Source organism: Corvus cornix, chromosome 1, assembly GCF_000738735.6.
Source record: "Corvus cornix cornix isolate S_Up_H32 chromosome 1, ASM73873v5, whole genome shotgun sequence".
NCBI lineage: Eukaryota > Metazoa > Chordata > Aves > Passeriformes > Corvidae > Corvus > Corvus cornix.
The window spans coordinates 52,588,393-52,605,184 of record NC_046332.1 but is presented as its reverse complement, the minus strand read 5'-3'; the positions used below and the strand labels follow the sequence as shown (position 1 = coordinate 52,605,184).

Sequence of the window (16,792 nt, the reverse complement as noted above, 5' to 3'; positions counted from 1 at the left end):
AAGGCAACCCCTCCTCAAAACTTTCCCTCTTAAGTCACTCTGGGAAAGGGCTGAAGCTCCTGTCTCTCCGCTTGACCTAACCCATCCGGGATGAGCTGCTTGGTACTGTGATCCCATTTACTCTCGCTGTAGACCAGCTCGGGAACTGTTGCGATCAAAATGCTGGATCAGCAGCTCGCATGCAGAGACAGACACAGTTCTTATCACACGCACACCATCAGATTAGTCCATATTTTCCCATGTAAGGACTGCAGCCTTCCCCCTTTCCTTCAAACACTCCTTCTTCGCCGGCTTTCCCCCCCTCTCCTCTCCTGCTCTTTCCTCCTCTCCGTCCCCGTCTTCACCGCCCCGCGCACCCCGCACTAAGCCGCCGAGCCCGGCGACGCCGCAGCGCTCCCCGCCACCCCGCACCAACCCGGCCCCGCATCAGTCCGCCCCGGCACCCACCGCTCCGGCCCCGGGACCCGAACCCCCCCGTCCCAGTCCAGGGCGGCCTCGGGAAGCCGGGACCCACCCCACTGCGACCCCGCGGGGCCGGGACCACCGCCCCGCCCCGTGAGGGCTCGGGGACGCGCCCCCGTTCTCCCGTTCGCCGCTCCCCCGCCGCCGCCCGGCCCCTCGCCCCCGGCCCCGTCCGCGGCCCCGCAACTGCGCCGACCGCGGCGGGTCCCGCCCGGGGAGGCGGTGGCGGGGAAGGGGGAGGAGAGGCGGCGGAGTGCGCTGCCTCCCGAGGAATCAAACGGGGGGAGACAGGAACGTGCGGAGGAAAGGACGGGCCGGGCTGGGGAGGGTCCCGGTCCCGGTCCCGCCCGCCTCGGAGCTCCCGCGTCGCCTCCGCGCCGGGACCGCGGGTAGAGTCGCTTGGGGCGGCCGCCGCCCGCCGGCCCCGCGCCCATGTGCTCCCGGCAGCCGCGGCGGGCAGCCTACACGCCCGGCGTGTCCGTAAGTAGCCCTTCGCTCCCCGGCACCGCGCCTGCCCCCATCCTGGCACTCCTAGACCCCTCGCCACTCCTGCTCCTTCCAGACACCGCCTCTCCCGCACTCCCTGCGCGGCTGAATCCGCTGCCCCTTACGGATCCCCTGTACCCCCTTCCCTTCTCGAACCCCTGCCCTCCCTCGCTCCCGGTACGTTGCATCCCCTGCATGACTCCGGATCCACGAGCCTTCAGAACGTCTCTTTCCTCCCCGACCCCTCCCCACCCCGCACGGCCACATCCCCTTCATCCCCGGACCCTCTGTCCCTCCTGCGTTCCTTTTCCCCGCTCCGACACCCAGCCTGGCCGCATCCCTTGCCCGTTGCACCGGACTCTGTAGACTCCTTTCCCTGCTCGGATTCCCAGCCCTTTCATTTTCTTGTCTTCCTGAATCCTTCCTCTCCCGGGCCCCCGTCCTTCCCGTATCTCCCTGTCACCCCGGACCGCTTTCCCTTCCCGTCCCCGCTGTTTCCCGGCTCTCAATCCTCTTGGCCACCCGGATTCCCCGCACTCTCGGCACCTCTGCCTTTCCAGCCCGTCCCCGCCCGCATTCTCCTTTCCCTCCCACTCTGCTCCTCTCGGACCCCTTGTCCTCACCACCCCTTCGCCTCCCGCGTCTCCTGCCCGTCCCGGATCCCCTGCCCCTCCCGGCTCTCCTGCCCCCCAGCCTGCCCCGCCCGGCACCCCCCACCCTGCCGGCTCTGGTGGGCACTGCTCCCGCTCGCCCGCAGTTTTTTCCTGGCATCACCCCGGCGAGTTTTGGTTCCCGGCCGCCGCCTTCCCTCGGGGGAACCCGTATCTCTCCGCCGCCCCCTCCTACCCCTGGAGGGCGGGGAGCGGGGTTTCGGGGCCGGAGGGGCGAGTCCGCCTCCCGGGAGAGCGCCCAGGCTGTGAGCTGGCAGGCTCCGGTGAGCCAAACCTGCTGCCTCGCTGGAGCCGGAGGATTTGCAGGGTCTTACCCCTGCGACCCTCCATGTTGTCCCCTATTTGCAGCCGTACCTCCTCCCGGGATTCAGGGAATGAACTCCCCTACGTGCCGTGACCCACTTTGGCTTAGACTTTTGTTGCCACGCCAAGACACAGACAGATCCTTCTCTAGATGATGCTTCTGGAGGAATGGTGGCCCCCCCTATGCCTCTCTGGCAAGTTTTTATCCCCAGGGGTTTGGCGTTTTGCAGGTTGAAAGGCATTTCTGTGGATAGGCTATGGGTGGATAGGTGTACTCTTCTTCAGTAGCAGCAGAGGCCTTTTTAATATTACAGAAGAGATTTCTTCTTCTTAGTGTTTTAAAAGTAAACAAACTTTTGTGTAGTGCACATGGCTAATTTCACTGACAAACTTTCTCTACATTCCCTCCTTGTGCTGAAGTAGTATTCATTTTATTGCCTCTTCATGAATTGGATTCACTGACTGGCGTCTAATCATGCTTAGAAGAAAAAGCCCTTGTAAATAGCTATCAGAATTAATTTGGCAGCAACTGTGAGAAAAGATCATAAATTTACAAATGCAGTTAGAATAATGATCCAGCATGAATTTAACAAGAAATACACCCCCAGCCTCTGGGAATGGCATGTAGGTTTCTGTGACAGTCAAATGCACTTGGCCGCACTGATACTGAGCTTAAAGGCTGGGAGTTGTCTGACAAGGATGCAAAAGGGTTATGGCTCCTGGGTTTGAGCTGGGAAGAGGCAAAAAAGAGCTGGGCTGAATGCAAGCAGGAATATGAAGAGAGACCTCTGTGTTTTAATTGTGTGCTTCTTGGAGTTGTGTAGGGGTGAATCCAAAAGATGTGGCAATGTCTTCACTTACCAGAAGCCCACCTGGAGTTCAGGTTTCTGGCACTTTGGGACATCAAGTGATAAAAGGCTACTTTTGCACAGAGATGCCAAACAACTTGGAGTGCTGGAAAAAATGTCGTCTTGTAACACTTCTTTTGGGGTTGTGCTAATAAATTTTACTTCTGTCACAAGAGTCTGATCTTGAAATACCTTAGGCACTGTGAGTGGTCTTGCACTGAAGTGGCAGGACCATCTATAAAGTGAAGTACATTATCCAGGTATTGCAGGAGGAAGGTCTAGCTAACTAAGGATAAGCAAGACCTCATCTATTTTTTCTATCGGTACTGGAAAGATCAGGATGTACAGTGGAGAAGAGTGAGGCAAGTACACAGGGAGCCCCTGAAGGTGGCTGCAGAGTGTTCCTGGATGTGCACAGCAGCCTGTGCCAGCTGGGCTGCCTGTCACCACCATCACACTGACCACAGAAGCTGGTGTCACTGAGAATGATTGTAGGGTCTTCTTGCAAGGGTGGGACAGAAAAGTGGCATGTCTACTTCAGAAGTCCCCTAGGAAGGAAAAACACTCTGGCAGACAAATATTTTTTTCTAATGTCAGTGTTACTGAACTTGTATTTTTCTCCTTTTTTGTGTTTTGTCATTTAATTAGGGACCTTTGACTTCATGATGGGAGGAAATATTCCCCCGGCTGTTAGGATCCAAGCTTCTCCGAGTGTGAGGATTTGTCAAGGCTGAAAGATTCCGGATTATCCATAAAACTGCTCTAAAATACACAGTTACTTTTGTGTCTTCCTATTGTGAGGGGTCTTGGAGCAGATACAAAGATGGCCTCCAGCCTCACCTGTGCCGGCGTCGTCTGGGCCTTCCTCTCCTTCCTCTGTGCTGCTGCCTCCTGTGTTGGCTTCTTCATGCCCTACTGGCTCTTGGGGTCTCAGCTGGAGAAGTCTGTTTCCTTCGGCACTTTCCGGAGGTGTTCCTACCCGATTCGGGATGAGAGCCGCCAGATGACGGTGATGGTGGAGCAGTGTGGCCGCTATGCCTCCTTCCAGGCCATCCCAAGCGCCGAGTGGAGGATCTGCACGGTGGTGACGGGCCTGGGCTGCGGGCTGCTTCTCTTGGTGGCCCTGACAGCGCTCATGGGCTGCTGTGTGTCCGAGCTCATCTCCAGGACCGTGGGCAGGGTGGCAGGAGGCATCCAGTTCCTGGGGGGTAAGTGCTCTTGCGATGAGGGGATGGGGGTGTCCAGGCTATTTGTTTGCACGTGTGGAGACTCCCCTGGTGCTTTGGGAAGAGGAAGGGGTGATTCAGACTTTCTCCTAGAGAGGGAGACCACTTGGCTCCCTCAATGACTGATCTGGTTGTGTGGCTGCCTGAAAGTGGCCCAAAGACACAGTGGCCTGTGCTCTCTTGTGCTCAAGCCCCTGTCTGGTCATTATGTGACCTTTGAGAGCAGCGTGGCAAGTCAACTTCTGTGGGCCAGCATCTTCACAGCAGTTTTGTGAGCTGAGTTGGACGTACCTGGAGAAGCATGTGGGCTACAGATCCACATGGAGCATTGTGGTTTGGCAGAGGAGAGGCTGTGTTATATGGGAACAACCTCTCTTTCTCCTTCCTACCCCTAATACTGGCAAAGCTCCCTCCAGCTCTGCTGTCTGCCACTGCACGGATCTGGCAACAAGCTTTTGGCCCGGGTTTGAAGTGTGAATTGTTTATCCCTGATGGAGGTGGCCTACCATCTCCTGGGAGGAGCCCTGCTGGGCTGGCTGACCCACGCTGCCCGCTGATGGTGCCACAGGTTTGTTGGCTCCATGGGCTAGACAGTGTGTGGGAGAATTACCTCTGTTCCTTTTTCTAACTTGTAATTGTGTGGCGTCTCTGTAACTGTAAGAGTATTTGAAGGGTATGAGACAATAAATAGGATCCACAAGCGTGCTTTTTGCAGGGCAGTTTTCCCAGTAAATCATCACCCTCTTGTTATCGGTGACATGCGGATCAGTGGCACTCACTTTTGCCTTATTCAAGCGCTCCACTGCTCGCACTCACTTGCCCCCATAAGGTAACATGTTTCTCTGAGCTTTGGATGCTGAGGCAGTGCAGGTGCCAGCTTTCTGGGTGCCCTGCAGTGTCTGATTCCAGCCAGGCACCCTGGCTCATGCCCCAGAGGAGTGGACTGTAGTGGAACCCTCACTTCTCTCCCCTCCAAACACATGCTTGCCCTGCAAGGGCAGTCTGGTTACATGCCATGTCTGCAGCTTCTAAGGAAGCACAAGACAAAAACTCCACTAACTGTCCAGCTTGGTGTGGACAGCTGAGGCAGGGAAAGGGCCCTGTGCCAAGCCTCCAGCCAGACGATACCAGTGTAACTCCCCCCTGGCCAGAGGGAGTCCTCTCTCCAAATTTTTGAGTAGTTTCTGCACTTTAGAGCAAGCTGACCCATCACTTCACCCTCAGTTTTGTGGCCCACAGGCATTCCTGTGTTTAATCTGTCTGACAATTTGAAAGTGCAGCAGCTGCTGGAGAGTTAACTCTTCTGGGAGCTGCGGTTTCTTGAAACCTGCTCCATTATACAGTTCCAGCCAGGCAGTCGGGGGTGGAGGAGGTTTTCAGTTTGGTGACAATCTGCAAGCCCGCTTTGTCTGACTTTTTTCTCTTAGAGCCATCACAGGCTTTAACCACCCCCTCTTTCCAACTGCTGTCTCGGCTCATCTGGTTTTAATTTGTGTTTGGCCCCTTTCTCGTGACCATGCTCCCCCGTGTGCCTGTGGAACAGGGCCAGCAGGGGAGCTTCCAGCTGTTTGCTTACAGCCATCCCAGCAAACACGGCAGCCCCAGCAGCAGGCAGATGGCCGAGTGATGCAGGAGGAACCCCGCTCCCCCATGACACTGGTGTGGGCTGAAGGTGTGCTCCCTTCTCTGAGGCAGGATGGTGGCTCCTGGGCAAGGAGGTGAGAGGTTCCTTGAGAGCACACCATGGCAACCCCTGAAGCTTGTCCAAGCTGATCAGGCAGCATCCCATCCTGCCTGAAAGGGCATGAGCAGGTAGTGCTTGTTCTCAGTAGGTGACAATTCAAAGAAATGTGAACCTGTGATATGAAATGAAAATTGCCCACAACTTTGCTTACAGTTCAGACATTAGTTACACAGCATGCCTAATTTTCCCCTCTACTGGCTTTTATGGTTGTCTCGCATTTCATTCAGCACTGCTGGAAGTGTGTAAGAGAAGACCAAAGTGAGAACCATAATTTCTTAACCTGCTTAAAACCTAACTGGGGGGGCACAAGGCAGAGGCCAGGTGGTGAAAGCCAGTAATTTGGATAAACTGAAGGGACATATTAGGGTAAAGAGGAGTTTCTTACATCCCTCATCAGATCCTTAGCTGCTATAAATCAGTGTAGGTTAATTGTTTAAATGACATGACTACATTTACTTAGATGTCTAACTTAGGCACTATAATTACTATGTTGTTTTATGTCAAGATAGCCGTGAGCTGTTCACCTTATTTACAAACAGGGAATGCCAGCTCTTTGTTCCCTGTATTGCAGTTGTAGGTTTAGCTGTCAATCATGATGTGGGCTTTGAATATGGTTTGGTGGCAGTGCACTCATTGTCATTTAGTTGGTCTCCACTTAGAGATCTTATCAAATAAAACGTTTATAATTTTTTTTTTTTAACTGGGGAGAAGAACTCCCAGCTAGCTTTGTATGAAGGAAAAGCCTAGGAAAATAAGCAGCCACTGAGTGATGCTATTAATTCATCCTCTTCGTTAGGACAGGGAGGTGGCTAAACGGTTTCACTTTCTTTTTGTCTGAGGCATCTACACCCATACCCTTCTGGGGCTCTTGCTCCAGTGACAGAGGGTAAGTGTTGGAATAAACCACATTTCTCTTGAAGTTAGAAACCAGCATAAAGACAGGTTCAGTGTCGCTAGTTTATGTCTTTACTTGTGTTCCTTTTGTTTAGGATCCAAGTAAGTTTCTCCACATGATTTAAAAAACACAGACTTGAGGAGGAAGTGAGCCAATGGAGAATGGATTATTACAGGAGGCCCAAGAGCAGGGTAGATGTACAAGCCACTGAAGCTATGGTGAGCCAAAGCACTAAGGTTGCTAAAACTTACTCCAACACTAGAAGCATTTTTACTGCTATGAAGAGGGGGCAGAGAGGTTTGCTTACCAGAGCTGGTAAGCAAACAGCCTGATCCTTTTCTTCTAGCATTGTGAAGGAGGAATAACTCCAAGTAGGTCAGTGGAATAACACCTGTAAAAAAGTAGTGCAGCTTGTGCTAGCTAAATGGTGCCAAGGTTTTATAGCTGGGATTTCCCCAAGTTGCATGTGGCAGCTCAAGGGAGTGAATTATTCATGAGTGCTTATACCATAAATCTGCTCTTCTGATGAAAATGGAATGGCAGAACCTGCAAGAAATTGTAGATCTAGGCAGAGTCAGAAGGGCTCTTTGGATATTGCTTGATCCTATGTACTTAGTCTGTATTTGCGATTTCAGATGATCCTGGCTACAGAGCATACATGTATTTTAAGATGACTCTGGGATGAAACGTGGAGTTTTTGTTCCTACTAGAAAGATTGCATCATAGACTTTTCCTCATTTTCACAACTGTGGGAGCCACTTCCTTTCCCATACATGATCACGTGGCAGCTCTGTAACCATTACAGCAATTGCGTGCATGAAAAACAAATGCTTTTAGCTTTTTCTAAGGCAATTTGGTGGTGGGTGACAAGAAGTATCCAACCTCCCAAGGCCAGGCTTTTCTGCAGTGGACATCAGTGGTCTGCAGTCCACAGCTGGCAAACTGATGCTGTGGTCTCTCAGAACATGCCTCCTGGACATCTCTCTTGGACTGCTTCGAAGAAATGACAATGGAGGTGAAAGTTATGCTATCTGTAACCTCTTGAGGGCACAGTCATGTAGATGGATACAGTCTTCGACCATAATTATAGGGGATATGACAGCAAGGAGTGAAGTTTAACAAATCTTTGGCAAATTGGAGTCTGTAATTATTGATCTCCTTTTCATTGTGCCGTGGCAAGTCAATTCCACTTAAATGGAGAAACAAGAAATTTGCAGGTAGGTAGCTCGGATATGACATACTAATTTGGTGAATAGTTTCACTCTCTAAATGCAGAGCAATGATTTTAAGAACATAGCAATATTTTTAAGAACATAATGAACTTAAAGGTTAGCCAGTTTTATGAGAGGCAGTGGATCAAAAGGCACAAGTACTGCAAGGATGGCCAATTTAAAGAGCATTACGCTGGCAAGGTGAAGCTTTTCATTAAAATGGTCAGCATGCAGGAATGAAATCTTCACTAGCTCAGAACTCCCTTTTGCTGCGTAGAACAGCTAAACGAAGCTCAGAGTACGGATCCGAGGGAACAGAGCATGAACCAGTCTGCTGGCTGAGACACCTCTCTGAACCTGTTACTATGGCCCTGATTCTGAGTGCCATGTGAGAAGTGAACCCTTTCCATGACTGTGGTAGCCATGTGGCTGTCAGTAACTGGCACGTTTACTGTCATCTTTAGCATTCATTGATTGCACTCTAACGAAGCACGAGTTTTGCTACTCCCTTTGTTAAATGAGCAAAGTTGTCAGTGGCGTCTACTCTTCCTCTCCTTATTTCTCTGTCTTGTTTCCCTTATGTGGAAGAGCTGAAACTCCCAAAACTATGGTCCTTGAATTGCTGGTTAGAAAATCTGGAGAGCTCTTGAAACAGGGGGTGATGAAAGGAGCATTTGGTTATTCGAGAAAAAGGGGACACAGTTCCTAACAACTTCTGATTTTGTCTCAGAAAGTAAAATGTGGCCTTATGAAAAATGCTCTCAGTACTATATGAAATTGCTGGAGAATCCTTCTCCAAGTGTTCTGTGCCAGTAGAGGCCATAATAGTTTCCATCACTCATAAGGTGCTCAGGGCAAACATTTGCTGGGTGCAGAGGGCAGAAAAATAAGGACTGATCCCTCAAGATGAGGAGAATGTCGAGTGTGGGGTGATGTTCTGGTCCTGCATTGTCTGTGATGAAATCTCAGAGAAAGCCTTTGCAATTTTGGGATAAAGATTTTAAAGAGACAGATCTAAACATAATCTGCAAGTTGTTTGCATATTAATGGACGAATATGACTTTGCAGGTGAGATGATACTAAAATGTAAGGGACAGAGGAGGAAGGAATGCTAAGTTGTGGCCTTGTGGGGTCATGTAGAGAAGCTCTCCCTCAAAGGATTTGCTTGGGGAGACAGTTAAAAATGTAAGAAGAGGCTCTTTGGAGAGATGGAGTCACTGAAATGAAGTTGTGCTTCAAGAAACATGGCTGGCAGTTAAAGACAGCTGTGGGGTTCAAGGGGAGCAAAACAGTCTTGATTCTGAGGCTGGCTAAGAAAGGGGCTTTGCGAAGAGTAGTTCCAGTTGACTACAGGAACTAGAAACTTCTGGGAAAGGTTTTTGTGCAGCTGGAGGAAAAGGCGCTGACCAGTAACCATTATTTCATCTGACAGCTGAAGCGAGGCTTTCTGCTTTCTGCCTGGAAGACTAAGATCAGCATAATTTTCTGCCTATAGGGAGAAAATTTAACTGAGAAAAGCCTTGCGGGAACAGTGAAGATCTGAGATGGTCAAGAGACTTCTGTCAAGAAAACAGTGATCCCAGACTCTTTTGTGGTTCTCCCAAGCAATTTCATCCTTTCCCCCATCTGTACATATTCTTGCCATCTCTGCCTGTAATTTGTACCTGAAAAAAAACAGACATTAAAAAAAAGGCAAAAATGACATTTTAGTTCTTCCATCCTCTTCAGCCTAAAAATATTTTTTGAAAGGCTAACTTCTGGGGAGAGGCAAGGGAGGGGCTTGATGTTGCTTCTGTCCAACATCAAGGCCTCTTTTCACCTGCAAGTTAGGTGTTCAGGGCTGTTTAGTCACACCTTCCTCTTGTCGAATGCAAAACTTCAGGGACTTTGCTGTGGTCCTGTAAACATGTGACAGGGCAATCCTCATCCTAGACAAAGACAAGCTGCAGGCTGGGTACCAATCCAGCATCTGTGTGCACATTTAGACATTGCAGGAGAGGCAAAAGAAAGGACCAGAAGCCTCCCCAAGGTAACAGAACAAGAGCAAACAAGAAAAGCAACACTTAAATTTTGCTAGTGAGTGACTGTGTGTCATGTCATAGGCTCATTGATTCAGCAATAATAAAGTCAGCAGAGAACACTGTGACTACTTAGTCTGAGGTCTGCTGTAGAATGGGTCATAGGACAGCCTTCATGTAATTTCAGTTTGAACTAGAGTGTATTTCTGAGGGAAAAAAACCTTCTAGATGGTATTTAATTAAGTTTGAGAAAAGCCTGATCTCCACAAGTTGTTCCAGTGGTGAATTACTCTGACTGCTTTTCTTCCAGATCATTAATGCAAATGTTAAAAATGTAGCACCAAGAATATATCATTGCAAAATTATGTTTTCTCAAGGAATATTTTGTCTTTTTTTTTCTTTTAAGATCCAACACTTAGGTGGCTTTTAATCCATGTAAGCTGCGCTTTGTTGTGGTTTCTTTACCAGAACAACCTGTATAGAAGCTGCTTCTTAGCTGGTGTGTTTCACACTAGTTCTTTCTCCAGTTTTCTCTAGCCACCCACCAAAGGATTAAATGCACTGTATAGTTTTGCAGCTTCATCCCTTTCAGCTAGACTTCGACTTGCTAAACTGAATCCTCTGACTGCTTGTGCCTATGCTAAGTCTTTGCTTCCCAGCACTACAAGGTATCTTCACATACTGTGGCACAGCCTAGAGTCAAATTCTTGGATTTAGATTTGGAGTCCAGAATAAGTAAGGCAGGGAAGTGTTACTGTTTGGGAAGATGTTCAGGACAAGGGAATTCAGACAGTGAAATTATCTTAAAGATTCTGTAGCATATGTTTTATTGAAGATAAGCCAGCTCTCTCTCTCTCCTGTATTCAGATAGGAGTTAAAATATAAGACAAATTCAGGATTGAAGCCTGAATGCAATATAAGAACCAATGCAATATACGTCCTCTATCGGTTAATAAAAGGACATTACTTAGATTCCTGCTCTCTTAATTAGATACAGACTGTATTACTTGAATCTTTCCTCGATGCGTGGGCCATCAGGTCTGACTGATAGGGAATCCAAGACAGCAGGTACTTACCTGTAAGAGGTAAAGAAAGGTGCGGACTTACATTCTGTATATTTTCAAGATGTGATACTGTTTTGTATGGTTGCCTTCACCTTGGTCACAGAAGTTCCCACTGCAGCCTTGCTAAAGGCTGCTGCCCTGACAGATCTAACAGCACAGCTTTTTGTGGGAGTTTGCTTAGAGTCCCACTGAAGGAGACTTGGTTAGCAAAATTTGCTATTTAAGCTGGCACCCACCATTTTCACGAAACAGGTTAGCAAGGAAGGATCAGTGATAAACATTACTGCTCCTAAGGTGCAGAATCAGTCGCTCTGAGGAGGCCGTCCCTGCCAGCAAGGTCACAACAGTGCAGAGCAAGCCAGGGGTTGTAATGCTGCTGAAACAGAGGAGATGTAACTTGAAGAAGACAAATGATGTGGAGAGTAGCCCTCATACTTAGCTGTCTTAGCTTTTTAATTCTGTTCTCAACCACTTCTGATAACTCTTCTGGTGTTTCAAAATCTTCCTAAAAAAAGCATCAGGGTGCTTACAGGCTGCAAATTTTTGTGCGTCCTTTGAAGTCAGTGACACTTAGTACAAATTACATCACTATTTCTATTCTAGGATTATTGGATTTGACATTAGTCTAAATGGGTGTGGTTCTGATGATGACTTTATTCTTGAAGAGCTACCCCAGTGAATTAAATTGTTTATACTGAATTGTTTTGAATACATATTCATTTGTTTAAAAAATTATATTTAATCCTAATATAAATTTTGACTAAATACAGTGGAAAAAAAAGCCCCATGCAGAGTTTCAGCCTGGAGCAAATTCTGCAAGTAAGATTTTAGGTGCTTTGGAAGCACATTTAAAATGGAAATGCTGATGTATTATATAAAAAAAAGATGTTGCTAAAATATTGGGAAGAATCTCTTTGCTTCTCTTGTCATCCTATTGATGTTGAATATAAAAGCAATGTTTTGAATATTGCTGCAGCTGTGCTGCATTTAAGCAGAATTTTGCATTAAGAACAGAATTTTTGATCTAAAGAAGTCCCGGAGTGCTGTTTTATTTATCTGTAGAATGAAGTTCAGTCTTCCTGCTTTTTTATCCCTTCTTATATCAGAAAGAAACAATGCTGCTCAGCACTTCTGTGACACTTTTAATTTCAAAAGGTTTTGCTTGCATAACCTAATGAAACTTTAGAAAACGTGAGGCAGGGGACCAAATAATCTATTTTGCTGGTGTGGAGTCAGAGGAAATTCAGAGTTACTTCATTTCAGATCCTTTGCATTTGTGTTGATTAGAGCAGAACCTGGGTTGGAGTTAGTCATTTTGTTTCTGCATTGAAAGATCTGGCTTGTTTTGCTTCCTGAGATATTTCAATAGATATTTGAATATTGCTGGGAACTTCATTCAGGCATCAAAATGTTTCAATATTTTCCAGCGTGAGTGAAGTCATATGCCCTACTGACAGGACAGAAATGTTCCCAGTGGTGTATTTTCCAGGATTTCGTCCAGTCTGGTGTTAAATGTCAATGTAATTTCTATTTTTTCCTCATTTCTCTTAGGAAACTCAGCTTACTATGCATTCCACATGGAATTTTTCTTTCACAGTATTCAACCTACATTTTTCTTTCCTTGCTCACATCCTTTTACTTCTCCAATATACATTTCTACTATCTTAGGACTTTAACTTTGGCTTCACAAAGTAAAATAAGGCAGTTTTCATATTCCATCATTTCAAAGAAGTGAGGCATAGAACTTGAGAGCAGCCAGTGTATGGACTCCATGCAGTGAGCAGTTCGGAAGGAGTGTGGTGTAACTAACAAACACAGGATGTATTCGTACGCCCAAAACTCCAACCACGGCCACTTGCTTTGCGGTGGCCATCATGTGGGCTGGCTTCCCACTCAAGGATTTCCTTTGGTTCTGTGGAACACCTTTGTTGACTTCAGTGATGTTAAGCTTTTTATATTGCACAAGTGCGAGGTCCTAAGTGGCATTCAGACCATATGAAGATGGCCTTAAGTCACAGAGAACCAAGAAAGGATCCTGTCCTTGTTTTTGGGATGACTCCCACCACAAGACATCACAGGTCAGAGGGGCAATATTGCGTTTGACAGATCCCTTCTAGTAGCTGTCCTATATCTTCTCAGGCATGAAAAATTGGGCATGGTCACTGCACCCTGACAATGCTGGTGATAAGGCTGGTTCACCAGGCTTGATTAGATCTCCTTTACATTGTTTGTTCCACTGTCAGTCCCCTGATGTCACAGGTACATCTGAGAACAGAGGCAGACTTTTTTCCCCCTCCAGAATGGCTCTTCCTTAGAGCCCGACCTGTTGAAATCAACAGCAGTATTCCTTAATGGAACCCAGGGGAAGGGAGGATCTGGAGCTCAGCACTGTTGCTACTTATTGTGACTAGAGGGATTTGGAGGAGTTTGCTGCTCTGTGGCAGGGCAGAGACCTTAATGGGATGCCAGATTCTACCTAATTCCCCAGGTATGGAATATTAACTGCATGAGGACTAACACCTTAGAACAAAAGTCTTTGTTGAGAGGACTGCTGCACCCTCAGCTGAGTCCACATTTTCTTGCATAAGCCTGATAAGCCCCAATCTTTCATGAGGACTGACCACTTTGAATTGATTTGCAGGTACAGTTCTTTACTAGGCTAACAGACTTTTATGTAAGCTTGGCAGTAGTTTGTAGGAATATGAAGAAAAATTATAATGAAGAAACACCTAAACAATTACTTATTAGAATTCATTGTTATTTTATCTTGTAGCAGAATCTAAAGAGCTTCAGAGAGTATTAAGCAGAAAATACAGAATTCTGATAAACACTAGATGAATTCTATAGTAACGTAAAGATTTGACCCTTTCTTTTCCAATCTGACAGTCCAGTTGTCTTGCATTTTTTCCCAATAAAGATGCCTTTGTAATATAAATTGGTATTGTTATTTTGAGAAGAATAGTTTTCTAATAAATGCAAAGGGATGTGGAGTTGGAGAAAGTATTGAGATAAAGGCATGAATGGTCAATCTGGAATAAGAGAAGCTGCTTCTGAAATACAGCACCCTGTGAAAGGATATGAAACCTGCTAACACAGTGGTGTATAAGAAATGGCCTTACAACTTCTGCGGAGTGCACTCCCTGACTTCTTCACAAGTTCAGGTTTTTGTCTAAGCCTGCAGCTAAATTAAAGCCTATTTATGAATACTTTTTTTTTTTTTTTTAAATTGAGGACAAACTTGATATTCGGAGCATTACAAGTCATTCAGATCAGGCACAGTACAGCTGAATGCCAGTTACTGGGACGGGTTACTAGGATGTACTATAAAGTGCTTTGTTTGGGGAATTTAAAGAAACCAGGGTAGACTGATGTTGAGGGACCTTCGGGAGCGTATGTGTGAGAGAAAATTTGCTTCAAATTTTGCTCTGACTCAGCCCAGGTGCTGCTACATGACTATGAGCTTTGAATGTCGTTTGGAGATTAGTACAATCTGTCTGGCAAATTTGTACAAACATTCCCAGGTGTACCGTGTTGCTTCTGTTATGGTTGTTGGTGTTATAATACAGGAAACTCTTGAAATCCATTGTGATATGGAAAAAGGCAGAGGCAGTTGCTGCTCCAAAGAAGTCCTAACTGAAACAAAGTCAGATGGGGAAATTGAGGGAGATTTGGGTTTATTTCATTTCTAATATGATAAGAACTGATGCTGACTCATTTCTTGTGTGCTTTGTAAAGGAGTAAGTAAAAGGAGACCTCTAAATTTTGGCTTAGTAACAAATGACAAACGTATTACTTTCAGGGCTAAAGTTCAGATGACCTCTATTCCCCTAAAAGCTCCTTTACTTCAAATGCATCCTCAGAAAGGTATGAGCAGAGGAGAGAGTAGTCAGAGGCAGGGAGGGAGGGAAGCAGGGGAAGTGGGAATGGAGAGGGCTGTGAGAGGAGAGGAACTTCACTTCCTTGTAAAGTCCATTTGCCATACCTGCAGACAGATGTATTCTTTGGTACTGCTGACTTGCAGAGGGTATTTCAGATGTGGTATGGGTTATGCACAGGAAAATAGGAAACATAAGGCTTCTGTGCTATAGAGTGTTTTAGATTTCAAGGAATTCTGTTAGTTTTCAAGTTCTTTTTCTGGCAGTAAAAACATGATGAATGGCACTAAATACTGGCATAAAACTCTTTACAGCCAACACAAGCCCCGAAACCATTACAGGCACATTCTGCAAAATCAACAGGTAAAAGTCAGGACATTTTTATGAGAAATCCTTTTATAAGAAACACAATGGCTGGTTTTGGAGAGCTTTGTTCAGTACTGGAAATCTCCTCTCTTGCTAGAAACTTTTTCTCCAGAAAGTATTCCAGCTTTCCTAGCAGACCATTAAAAGGAGAATCTGGCTATTTGGGCCAGGTTACAAGTTCAAGCAGGTTGCAGTGTTGAAACTCATCAGTGAGGCAAAGATGCAGACCCTGAGCCACGCTGGGTGGCCCAGAGCCAAGACTACTGATAACCCCCTAAACAGCTGAAGAAATTAATGTACTGAAGCTGTTTCCAACAAAGATGGGCTGCACAGCATTTTTGTCCCATGTCCTTAACCAGAGTTTGAGGGATTACTCCCCAAATGAATGCAAGCAGTTCTGTTTGGGAGATCAGGCTTTTCTTAGCACAGTTTCAAAATATGCTGTTATAATAATTAAGGAGTAAAATGATTCCTTTACAGGCTGCAGTGGAGTGATGCTCTGGCAACTGTTCTCCATGTGAGCACTGTTGAACAGGGTCCTTGTCCTATGCTGGCATTATCTTCTATTTCCTATTCTCCCCTATTGACTTCAGTTCATTGCCCAGGCTGTGGAAGGGGCCACCATGGCTGAAGATAGTTTATGCTGAGCCATTAACAACTCTGATTAGCTTGTTCCTCTTTTCCATAACAATTTGCAATAAAAACTGTCAGGAAAGAACTGTGCGAGGGTTGGGACAAGCCTTACACTGGAGGCGGCAAATTCCATTTCATGCCACTAAGCCGGAGATCCGGTGCTGAGAACACAGGAAGCCGGGAAGATAAATACTGTAACTTTTCATCTCATGCATAAGAATTGCAGTCTGTTTTGATCTAGTGATAGAAAAAAGTAATTCTGCTTATCTCATCTAACATAGTGGCTACTCTGATTACAAGCTTCTCTGCTTGGCACTTTTTAAAATTCAATTTGGCTGCCTATGCCCTTGGCACACAGTGGGTTTCATTAAATTTCACAGCAGTTAGTTTTCATTCCCTCTGTGACACCTTTTTATCAACATTTGACTCTAGTGTAATTTCAAGCAATTGTGCTTTTTTTTTCGAAGTGCTTGTACCATAAGAATTTGGCAGAGCAGGTGGGGGAAGACGATTCAGACACTGCTGCAAATCTCTGTAGAAAAGTAATATATGAGAAGCCAGGTCAGCCTGCAAGTGTTTTTCACATATAATGACAGCAAAAAGGAGCTCCTTCCCTTTCTGTATCATTGAAGATTGTCGAAAGTGCAGTTTAAGAGCTTGCTGTAAGACGCAAATTTTATTTCCCTCAAGCTAATCACAGCTTCATTTTTAAAGCAGACCTAGTGGACTGCTGCTGGATTGACAGCCCAAGGTTGTTAGACAAGCCTGCAACCCAGACTGCTTAGGAAGTCTGTGAATTTTCTTTTCAAAAACAGATGAGGAGGTTGGTTTGGTAGGAAAGTGTTTGTGTGTATGAGCATGGGAACACAGAGAGCAAAAGCAGTTGTTTTCCTTTTAGTGTTGCATGCTCAGTCTTTGGTAGGTGGGGTGAGGCAAGATGAGCACCCCAGCACAGGCCTGGCATCTCTTGTTCTCATTACTGGTACCTTC

The 16,792-nt window shown here is 46.5% G+C and overlaps 1 protein-coding gene across 1 annotated transcript in view; it reads left to right on the top strand.

The window, feature by feature from the left end:
* The first annotated feature begins 672 nt into the window (after positions 1-672).
* LHFPL6 (LHFPL tetraspan subfamily member 6) overlaps positions 673-16,792 on the top strand; it is a 139,042-nt gene continuing 122,922 nt past the window's right edge. Inside the window, exons 1-2 of the mRNA XM_039566886.1 lie at positions 673-942; positions 3,419-3,978. Coding sequence (XP_039422820.1) covers positions 3,594-3,978 — 385 coding nt within the window. The 5' untranslated portion in view covers positions 673-942; positions 3,419-3,593. The remainder of the gene's footprint in view (positions 943-3,418; positions 3,979-16,792) is intronic.